Source organism: Cetorhinus maximus, chromosome 1 (assembly GCF_964194155.1).
Source record: "Cetorhinus maximus chromosome 1, sCetMax3.hap1.1, whole genome shotgun sequence".
In the NCBI taxonomy this organism is placed as follows: domain Eukaryota; kingdom Metazoa; phylum Chordata; class Chondrichthyes; order Lamniformes; family Cetorhinidae; genus Cetorhinus; species Cetorhinus maximus.
Window position 1 is genome coordinate 248,485,255 of NC_135879.1, and position 11,955 is coordinate 248,497,209.

General features: G+C 45.2%; 1 protein-coding gene across 1 annotated transcript in view; it reads left to right on the forward strand.

The window, feature by feature from the left end:
• LOC144680247 (disintegrin and metalloproteinase domain-containing protein 12-like) overlaps positions 1–11,527 on the forward strand; it is a 378,378-nt gene extending 366,851 nt beyond the window's left edge. The window contains exons 18-19 of the mRNA XM_078541279.1: positions 11,261–11,372; positions 11,514–11,527. Of these exons, the coding sequence (XP_078397405.1) occupies positions 11,261–11,372; positions 11,514–11,527 (126 nt within the window). The remainder of the gene's footprint in view (positions 1–11,260; positions 11,373–11,513) is intronic.
• The last annotated feature ends 428 nt before the right edge of the window (positions 11,528–11,955 follow it).

Genomic DNA, 11,955 nt, shown 5'->3' on the forward strand with positions numbered 1-11,955 from the left:
GCCGATGGCCCACAGCGCGTCATGGATACCCAGTCTTGAGTTGCTTGGTCTGTTCGAAACCTATCCCTTTTAGCACGGTGGTCGTGCCACACAATGTGCTAAATGGGATAAAGATCTCAATAGACAGTCTACATCATCAGTGATGTAAGATCACATGACAACAGAGCTTACTGAGGGATGGTTTTGTGTGTAACCTCGTGTGAAGCAATGTCCTGTATATAGTTAGAAAAATGTTTAATAAAAGGTAACGTTTACCAACAGCCCTGCCTCCAGCAGTATCGATTTATCTTAATTGAGGATGACCTAAGCCACGACCCAAAACAATGAATACAAATGGTGGCAGTGGTAAAGACAACAGAAAAAAAAAACGAGTAAAAAAATCCCAGCAAGACTGAAGAGAGAGGGAAAAAAGCCCAACAACTGAGAAAGCAGCAAGCTAAACGACAAGCAGGAAAGGGCATTGTATCAAATGCCTTTTGGAAGCACACATAACACCATATCAACAGCATAGCCCCCATCTACAGATCTGGCAACTCAAGACTGGGCATCCATGAGGCGCTGTGGGCCATCAGCACCAGCAGAATTGTACTCGAACACAATCTGTAACCTCATGGCCCAGCATATCCCCCACTCTACCATTATCATCAAGCCAGGGGATCAACCCTGGTTCAATGAAGAGTGCAGGAGGGCTTTCCAGGAGCAGAACCAGGCATTCCGAAAAATGAGATGTCAACCTGGTGAAGCTATAACACAGGGCTACTTGCATGCCAAAAAGCATAAGCAGCAAGTGACAGGCAGGGCTAAGCAATTCCACAATCAACGGTTCAGATCTAAACTCTGCAGTCCTGCAACATCCAGTCGTGAGTGGTGGTGGACAATTAAACAACTCACTGGAAGAAGAGGTTTCACATTTTTCCCCATCCTCAATGATGGAGGAGCCCAGCACATCAGTGCAAAAGATACGACTGAAGCATTGGCAACAATCTTCAGCCAGGATGGCTGAGTGGATGATCCATCTCGGCCTCCTCCGGAGGTCCCCAGCATCAAAGATGCCAGTCATCACACCAATTCAATTCACTCCACATGATATCAAGAAACGGCTGAAGGCACTGGATATTGCAAAGGCCATGGGTCCTAACAACATTCCGGCAATAGTACTGAAGACTTGTGCTCCAGAGCTTGCCATGCCCCTAGCCAAGCTGTTCCAGTACAGCTGCAACACTGGCATCTACCCAGCAATGTGGAAATCCTGTCCACAAAAAGCAGGATGAATCCAACCTGGCTAATTAATGTCCCATCAGTCTACTCTCCATTATTGGAAAAGTAATGGAAGGGGTCATCAACAGTGCTATCAAGTGGCACTTGCTTAGCAATAACCTGCTAAGTGATGCTCAGTTTGGGTTCTGCCAAGCTTCTGACCTCATTACAGCCTTGGTTCAAACATGGACAAAAGTGCTGAACTCCCGAGGTTAGGTGAGAGTGACTGCCCTTGACATCAAGGCAGCATTTGAGAGTGGCATCAATGAGCCCTAGCAAAGCTGGAATCAATGTGAATCAGGGGGAAAACTCTCCACTGGTTGGAGTCATACCCAGCACAAAGGAAGATGGTTGTGGTTGTTGAAGGTCAGTCACCTCAGCTCCAGGATGTTGCTGCAGGAGTTCCTCAGGGTAGTGTCCTCGGCCCAACCATCTTCAGTTGCTTCATCACTGACCTTCCTTCCATCATAAGATCTTGTTTATCAAGAATCTATCTATCACTGCCTTTTGAGGAAAGGACTTCCAAAGTCTCGCTACCCTCTGAGACATATTTTTTTCTCATCTCTGTGTTAAATGGGCGACCCCTTATTTTTAAACAGTGATCCGGAGTACTGGATTTTCCCACAAGAGGAAACATCCTCTCCACCTCCGCCCTGTCAAGACCCCTCAGGTTTCAATCAAATCACCTCCTACTCTTCTAAACTCCAGCGGATACAAGCCTAACCTGTCCAGCCTTTCCTCATAAGATGACCTGTGCATTATTGGTGTTAATTTAGTAAACTTTCTCTCAACTACTTCTAACGTATTTACATCTTTCCTTAAATAAGGAGACCAATACCACACAAAGTACTCCAGATGTGGCCTCACCAGTGACCTGTAGAATTGAATAATAATCTCCCTACTTTGTATTCAATTCCCCTTGCAATAAACGATTACGTTCTATTAGCTTTCCTATTTATTTGCTGTACCTGCATAATAGCCTTTTGCGATTCGTGCACTAGGACACCCAGATCCCTCTGAATCTCAGAGCTCTGCAATTTGTCACCATTTAGACAATATGCTTCTTTTTATTCTTCCTGTCAAAATGGGCAATTTTCCATTTGCCTACATTATACTCTATTTGCCATATCTTTACCTGCTTACTTAACCTATCAATATCCCTTTGTTGGCTCCTTATATACTCTTCACAACTTATTTTCCTACCTATATTTGGTATCATCAGCAAATTTAGCAAAATACCTTTGATCCCTTCATCCAAGCCATTTATATCCATTGTAAAATGCTGAGGCCCCAGCCAACACCACTAGTTACATTCCGCTAACCAGAAAAAGACCCATCTATGGCTACTCTGTTTCCTGTTAGCAAGCCAATCTTCTATCCACGCCAATATGTTACCTCCTACACCATGAGCTTTTGTTTTCCGCTTTGATGTGGCACCTTATCAAATGTATTCTGGAAATCTAAGTACAGTACTTGGCTCCCCTTCATTTCATCATGCAACAAGCTGTTTCTGCCAAAGAACTGTGACCAATCTACCTTCTCCAAAAGTTTATGCAAACAATTTATTGCCTTCTTAAGTAAAGTATTAAATATTCACTTGGTAACACAGAACTTGAGTATTACAAAAAATGAGACATGCTGTTAAAGCTTTTCATCTCGCACGCATCAGGGCAGACACAAGAATGCCAAGTTTCAAAGGGGCCAACAACTTGCACTGCATGACAAAAGGGTGCTGATTGAGTGACAAGTTGGCTCCGATTAGTCAAGGCGTTGCCACAGGGAATGCAGCAGAGAGCTATTGTCCTCTGTGCTTTTGTCTAATTCAAAAAAAGCGCAATGCCTGGACATGCTCCTTTTGCCTACAGAAGACAGGGTCCCTGTGTATATGTAGCTTCTGGCAAGAGTAAGTGAGCCACATTGTGAGCCCAGCTGATAATTTTAAATTGGTTGTTATTGTAATTCTTAGCACACTCAGGATTTTTCATTTGGTGTTATCTAATCATGGAATCACATCTAACATTGGACGTTATGCTCTGAGCTTTGAGTTACAAGCACAGGTCACTTGAGTATGGTCAGTGTGCTGCCTACTCCGAACAGTCAAAAGGACGTGCTGATTGATATGATCCACCAGATTTTGTGGCATACGGAGTACCATGCAGCGCACCAGCACTTTATATTATTAAATAAAGTAGTATTAAATTTAAAAAGTAAATAAATTAAATATTAAAATAGTATTTTTTTTTAAATCACCCAATGTTGGGTGTGAGCCCATGACCCTGGGATTAAGAGTCCCATTAGCTACTATCTGAGCTAATTGGGCTACACAGGAGCTTGCTGCACCTTTCCAACTTGGGAGACAGCTCCACAACTCACTGCCTGAAACTGTTCAAACTTTTGCACCCGCCACAGGTCGAAGCAAGAAGCTTTTGAACAAAATGATTTCAGAACAGTTCATTGTGGTCTTTAGAGTTTCAAACTTCACTGATGCTCGTGCTGTCTGCCAACCAAAAAAGCACCAAGAACAATTGTGCATGTACCCGTAGCTGTAGTGTGGTCCGAGTGCATTGTTCTTGACACCTTTCTAGTCAGCGGCAGGAGTTGCAGTGGATAGGTTAAGTGAGTGGGCAGAAATTTGGTAGATGGAGTATAATATTGGAAAATGAGAGGTTTTCCACATTGGCAGGAAGAATAGAAAAGAAGAATACTATTAAATTAGAGGGAGATTGCAGGATGCTGTGGTAAAGAGGGATCTAGGTGTCTTTGTACATGAATCACAAAACGTTAGCATGCAGATACAGCAAGTAATTGGGAAGGCAAATGGCATGTTGGCTTTTAATGCAAGGAGATAGAGTATAAAAGTAGATAAGTCTTAATACAACGGTGAGACCACAGCTAGAGTATTGTGTGCAGTTTTGGTCTTGTTACTTAAACGGGGATAAACTTGCATCTGAAGTAGTTCAGAGAATGTTTGGACAGTGTGCTTGCACACGAGCAGGGGAGAGAGCTCATCCTGAGTGAGGCACAGCCAGAGTGGACATTGGCAATTTGGTGCACAGTGGGAATTCGGTGCTTAGGGGACGAGGTGCTCTTTGAATATTTTCCATACTATCCAACTTCTTAAGTCTTCAGAGCGTGGGTCTTGCCCTGCTGCAGCAGTAGAGGCTACAAGGGAAAGGAATCAAAGGTAAGTAGTAGGTAAGGTATTTACTACTTTAATCGCTTATTGTTTAAGTCTTTTTATGGTTTATAGTTTGTATATTCTGTAGTAACGAGGATCAGGAAAGAAGGGCCCAAGAGTAATTGATTTAAAAGGTTTAATTTAAAGAGATAAGCCATGGCAGGAGCGTTCAAAGCCGTGGTATGCTCCTTGTGCTCCATGTGGGAAGCCGGGGACATTTCCAGTGCCGGGGACCAGCATGTGTGCAGGAAGTGTGTCCAGCTGCAGCTCCTGGAAGCTCGGGTTTCAGAGCTGGAACAGCGGCTGGGGACACTGTGGAGCATCCACGAGTCTGAGAGCATCGTGGATAGCACGTTTAGAGAGGTGGTCACACCACAGATACAGGGAATTGAGGAAGGAAGGAAATGAGTGACCACCAGGCAGTGTAAGAGAAACAGGCGGGTACTTCAGGACTCCCCTGGGGCCCCGCTCACAAATTGGTATTCCAAATTGGAGGCTGATGAGGGCGCTGGTTCCTCCAGGGAGTGCAGACAGAGCCAAGCTTCTAGCACCACAAGCAGACTGTCTGTACAGGAGGGGAGGAAGGGAGGAAGAGCAATAGTAATAGGAGATTCTATAGTCAGGGGAACAGATAGGCGCTACTGTGGACATCAACGTGACTCCAGGATGGTATGTTGCCTCCCTGGTGCCAGAGTCCGGAATGTCACTGAATGGCAGCAGGGCATCCTGAAGGGGGAGGGTGATAAGGCAGAGGTCATGGTACATGTTGGTACCAATGACATAGGTAGAAAGAGGGATGAGGTCTTGCATCAAGAATTCAGGGAGTTAGGCAGTAGACTAAAAAGCAAGACCTCTCGGGTTGTAATCTCTGGATTACTCCCAGTGCACGTGCTAGAGAGGCCAGAAATAGGAGAATAGCGCAGATGAATACATGGCTTAACAGTTCGTGCAGGAGGGAGGGTTTTAGAATCCTGGATCACTGGGACAGTTTCTGGGGAATGTGGGACCTGTACAAGCGGGACGGTCTACATCTGAACCAGAGTGGGACTAACATCCTTGTGGGCAGGTTTGCTAGTGCTTTTGGGAGGAGTTTAAACTAATTCAGCAGGGGGAGGGGACACAGAATGTTAGCAGAATAGGGGACACATCAAAATACAGTAAAACAATCAAGTCAGGCTCAATATGTTCCCTCTAGGTTAATAGGAAGGAGTAACAAGCCCAGAGAACCATGGATGACCAGAGATATTCAGGTTACGATGAGAAGGAAAAGAGAGGCTTTTAGCAGGTAGAAGGGAAGCAAATCAGCAGAGGGATTAGTGGAGTACAGAAACTGCAGGGTGGAGCTTAAGAAAGCAATTAGGAGAGCAAAGAGGGCATATGAGAAAGCTCTGGCTGGTAAAAGTAGGGAAAATCCCAAGATATTCTACAAGTATATCAATGGGAAGAGGATCACCAGAGAATGATAAGGGCCCATAAAGGACCAAGGGGGCAATCTATGGGTGGAGCAGAGGACATTGGTAGAGTGTTGAATGAATACTTCACATCCGTCTTCACCCAAGAGAATGAGGATGAAGGCTATTTAAGAAGGGTTGTAGAGATAAGCCAGGGAACTACAGGCCAGTAAGTCTCACGTCAGTGGTAGGGAAACTATTGGAGAAATTTCTGAAGAAGAGTATCTATCTCCACTTGGAGAGGCAAGGTTTGATCAGGGATAGCCAGCATGGCTTTGTCAGAGGGAGGTCATGCCTAGCAAATTTGATTGAATTTTTTGAGGAGGTGACCAGGTGTGTAGATGAGGGTAGTGTAGTTGATGTATTTTATATGGATTACAGCAAAGCCTTTGACAAGGTCCCACATGGGAGACTTATAAAGAAGGCAAATGCACATGGGATACAGGATAATTTGATAATGTGGATTCAAAATTGGCTTAGTTGGGAGGCAGAGGCTGATGACAGAAGGATGCTTTAGTGACTGGAAGCCAGTATCCAGTGGCGTACCATATGGATCTGTGCTGGGTCCCCAAAATTTGTCATTTATATAAACGACATAGATGACTATGTGGGGGGTAGGATTAGTAAGTTTGCGGACGACACAAAGATTGGGGAAAAACCTTTTTCCCCAGAGGGTGGTGACGGTCTTGAATGCACTGCCTGGGAGGGTGGTGGAGGTGGGTTGCCTCACATCCTTTAAAAAGTACCTGGATGAGCACTTGGCACGTCATAACATTCAAGGCTATGGGCCAAGTGCAGGTAAATGGGATTAGGTAGATAGGTCAGGTGTTTCTCATGTGTCGGTGCAGACTCGATGGGCCGAAGGGCCTGTTCTGCTCTGTGATTCTGTATCAAACTCGGGGAGAGAGACTGTGAGGTTCTTGAGCAAACTGATATAGAGAATGACAAGGTATTGGAGGTATTGGCAGGCTTAAAAGTGGACAAACCTCCAGGTCCGGATGATTTGTGTCCCAGACTGCTGAGGGAGGCAAGGGAGGAGATCACAGGGGCTCTGTCCTGAATGTTTAATTCCTCTCTGGCCACGGGGGAGGTGCCAGAGGACTGGAGAAAGGCTAATGTGGTTCCGCTATTTAAGAAGGGTTGTAGAGATAAGCCGGGGAACTACAGGCCAGTGAGTCTCACATCAGTGGTAGGGAAAGTATTGGAGAAAGTTCTGAAGGAGAGTATCGATCTCCACCTGGAGAGGCAAGGTTTGATCAGGGATAGTCAGCATGGCTTTATCAGAGGGAGGTCATGCCTAACAAATTTGAATGAATTTTTTGAGGTGGTGACCAGGTGTGTAGATGAGGGTGGTGTAGTTGATGTAGGTTACATGGATTTCAGAAAAGCCTTTACAAGGTACCACATGGGAGACTTACAAAGAAGGCAAATGCACATGGGATACAAGGTAATTTGATAAGGTGGATTCAAAATTGGCTTAGTTGTAGGAGACAAAGAGTGCTGACAGAAGGATGCTTTAGTGACTGGAAGCCAGTGTCCAGTGGCGTACCACATGGATCTGTGCTGGGTCCCCTATTATTTGTCATTTATATAAACGACATAGATGACTATGTGGGGGGTAGGATTAGTAAGTTTGCGGATGACACAAAGATTGGCCGGGTGGTTAACAGTGAGGTTGAGTGTCTTGGGCTACAGGAAGATATAGACGGGATGGTCAAATGGGCAGATAAGTGGCAGATGAAATTTAACCCTGAAAGGTGTGAGGTGATACACTTTGGAAGGAGTAATTTGACAAGGAAGTAATCAATGAACAGCATGACGCTAGGAAGTTCTGAGGAACAAAGGGACCTTGGCGTGTGTGTCCATGGATCTCTGAAGGTGAAGGGGTATGTTAGTGGGGTGGTGAAAAAGGCATATGGGACACTTGCCTTTATCAATCGAGGCATAGATTACAAAAGTAGGGAGGTCATGTTGGAGTTGTATAGAACCTTGGTGAGGCCACAGCTGGAGTACTGTGTGCAATTCTGGTTGCCACATTATAGGAAGGATGTGATTGCACTGGAGGGGGTGCAGAGGAGATTCACCAGGATGTTGCCTGGGATGAAACATTTAAGTTATGAAGGGAGGTTGGATAGACTTGGGTTGTTTTCGTTGAAGCAGAGATGACTGAGGGGCGACCTGATCGAGGTGTACAAGATTATGAGGGGCATGGACAGGGTGGATAGGGAGCAGCTGTTCCTCTTAGTTGAAGGGTCAATGACATGGGGACATAAGTTCAAGATGAGGGGCAGGAGGTTTAGGGGGGATGTGAGGAAAAACCTTTTTACCCAGAGGGTGGTGACGGTCTTGAATGCACTGCCTGGGAGGGTGGTGGATGTGGGTTGCCTCACATCCTTTAAAAAGTACCTGGATGAGCACTTGGTATGTCATAACATTCAAGACTATGGGCCAAGTGCTGGTAAATGGGATTAGGTAGGTAGGTCAGGTGTTTCTCATGTGTCGGTGCAGACTCGATGGGCCGAAGGGCCTCTTCTGCACTGTGATTCTGTGATTCTGTGTGATTCCTGGGATGAAGGGGTTGTCTTGTGAGGAAAGGTCGAGCAGGCTGGGCCTGCACTCATTGGAGTTTGGAAGAATAAGAGGTAATGTTATTTAAACATATAAGATCCTGAGGGGCCTATCGATGCTGAGAGAATGTTTCTCCTCTTGGGGGAATTTAGAACGAGGGAGTACAGTTTAAAAGTAAGGGTCTCCCATTTAAAATGAGGTGAGGAGGAATTTTAAGCTTAAAATTCCTGATTCCTCCTGTTTATCCACTCAGACCATGGTCCCAGTCTGGTTTAGATGGATCCCAACCCAACACTGCAGTTTCTTCCTGTCCCAATACTTTTCTTTATTTGTTCATGGGATGTGGGTGTCACTGGCTAGGCCAGCATTTATTGCCCATCCCTAATTGCCCTCATTCAGAGGGCATTTAAGAGCCTACCACATTGCTGTGGGTCTGGAGTCACACATAGGCCAGACCAGGAGGACAGCAGATTTCTTTCACTAAAGGACATTAGTGAACCAACTGGATTTTTGTGACAATCATTTGTGGTCTTTATCAGACTTTTAATTCCAGATTTTTATTGAATTCAAATTTCACCATCTACAATGGTGGGATTCAAACCTGGGTCTCCATAGCATTACCCTGGGTCTCCAGGTTATTAGTCCAGTGACAATACCACTATGCCATCACCTCTTCCTATGCCACTGCTTCCCCTTAATAGATTCCAGTGTCCTATGAAATGTAACTCCTCTTTGCCACACCACTCCTTCAGCCATGTGTTCACCTCCCTAACCTTATCTTCACACCAATTTGCACATGGCTTAAATAATAATCCAATTATAACTCTTGAGGCCCTGTACTTTAAGTTAGCTCCTAGTTCACGGTACCCTCAAAACATGCCTTCTTGCCTAAACTTCTCAATGTTGCCCCAACATGAACGACAATAACTGGATCTAGCCCCTCACTCTCCAATGTCCTTTTAAATCACTTCCCTCACCCTGACATCAGGCAGACAACATACTGTACAGAACTCTTCAACCTGCTTACAAAAGATGCTGTCTGTCCCCTTAACAGTTGAATGCCCTACAACTAGCATATTACACTTCCACTCATCCTCCTTCCAACTCTTCTCCCTTCCCTTTTTGGACAGCCTCCGGCTCCAAGGTGCCACAATCTGCAGCCTGGTTGTCCTTCTGGCAGTCTTTATTCTTGTCCTCAAAGGTTGCAAATATATTGTACCTGGTGGCTATGATCAGTTTCTGTAAATCCTCATTCTATGACTAGAATCTTATCAAAAGTGGTCTCGTTACGCGGACTGAAATTGGGCCTCGACCCAGAGGGCTGTGGAAGCTCAACCATTGAGCATGTTCAAGACAGAAATCAATAGGTTTCTGGAGACCAATGACATCAAGGGATATGGAGATAGTGCAGGAAAGTGGCATTGAGGTAGATGATCAGCTATGATCTGTTTGAATGGTGAAGCAGGCTCAATGGGCTGAATGGCCCACTCCAATGTTCCTTTGGAACCTGGGCAGAATTTTTACCAATAAAGAGACCACCGCTGAACCTGCTGTCCAACTGAGGAAGGTGGCCCACATGCCAGAGCTGCCAAGCCAATCAAAGGGCAGGCAGAACTGCAGTTTCGGCAGTGCAAACATTCAAGGTGCCACTGCGAGGCTGCAGATAAAGAAGGCAGTTCTCTATGCTAAAGCTCCCTAAAAGACAAGCTATTTTTTATCACTGTGTCAGGGCCAGGGAGGAGGTTCCTAGTGGTTGGTGAGCAGGAGGACCTTCCAATGGTGGTGTCATAGCTGCAGGGGGGATCATTGCTGCCAATGGGGTTCATGGAGAAGGGCTGTCTTTCCAGGAAGCTGCTGGGAGTCCGCAAGATTTTACCTGGTGATTACCCCAGATGGTGATGCCTTCCCACTCTGGTAAAATGCCAGTGGGTATAGGAGGTGCCCCTTATTCGGACACTTGATTAGTTTACTTGGCCACCCAGTGAGCAACTGCACCAATGAGGCTGTAATATGCCATTGTAGTGGGAAGATGTTGGGTTGCCCTCCTGACAACTTCCACTACTATTTTACCAATCCTGCCTCTTCCAAGGCATCTTCAGTGGGCTGGTTAATTCCAACCCTCTATTGTCCCTTACTCTCTACACCTCTCAATGAGGTATGACTGTATTCTGAAGCAAACTGACCAGATACTACTCCCACACATTGTGCGGCAATGTCTCAAACTCACACTCAATCTCTCACTCTGAGGCAGAGAAATTCGAGACAGAGACATCTGCAGTGGTCACTTGGGACAGTCCTGAATTCCACAATCTCCCACATACTGCAGTCTACACAAAAAACTAGTTCTACCATACTTTGGTCTAGATTGTTTAGTTGTTGTACTTTTTTTTACATAATAACTCACACTAAGCACAAAAACACTAGGCAAAAAATTCAAATAATTACGGTTTCAAACTTAAATGACTCACTATAAACATTGAAAGTAAGAAGGTGACTCTCTGTCTGCACTAAATTTCCAACTTTGCACTCTATTTATGATGAACTTGGTTCTGTGATCACTCTGCGCCACTCTCTCATGAACAGAGGAAAGCACAGTGGAATAGTTAATGAACAGTCCACTCCTTCTCCCATATTGGAGGGGAATAGCTGAAGATGGTATTGCTGAGGATGCCTGTCTGCTGCACTGATATCCTGAAGCTCCAGGACTGACCTCTGACAACCATAGATATGACGCCAGCTGCTGGATGGTTTTCTGCTAGACCCCATTTTAATATTTGTGTGTTTCTAAATTCCTTCACTGTTTCAGATGTGCAACAATAATGACAACTGTCACTGTAATGATGGCTGGGCTCCTCCATATTGCAATACCAAGGGAAGTGGTGGCAGCATTGATGAATTGTTGATACACCCAGAAAAAGGTAATCATTTCAGTTATTTATTGGGTTGTTCCTCGTGGTTAATTTTCTCCCTGCTGTGCCTTTCTCTGCATTATTTAACACCATGCATTCTCTAACTGAGGTTGCTGAACAGTTCTAGTCATTGTTCACATCACTATTTAGGTTACACGGTATAGGACCCTCTACCTGGTTTAAAGCTTCTTTTGTCTTAACTCTGGATATCACCCACACAACAACTTGGATGAGGCTTCACCAAAGGTGGTGGTGAGCTGCCTTCTTGAAGTGCTGCAGGCCCTGATTATTCTGAAAACCCATCTGTTTCACTAAAGTCCTTTATGGAAAGAAATCTACTGTCCTTACCTGGTCTGACCTACATGTGACTCCAGATGCACAGCAATGTGGTTGGCTCTTAAATGCCCTCTGAAATGGCCTAGCAAACCACTCAGTTGTATCAAACTGCTACAAAGTCTCAAAAAAGGAACGAAACCGGACGGAGCACCCGGCATCGGCCTTGGCACTGGAAACAACAGCAAACTCAGCCCTGTCGACCCTGCAAAGTCCTCCTTACAAACATCTGGAGGCTAGAGCCAAAATTGGGAGAGCT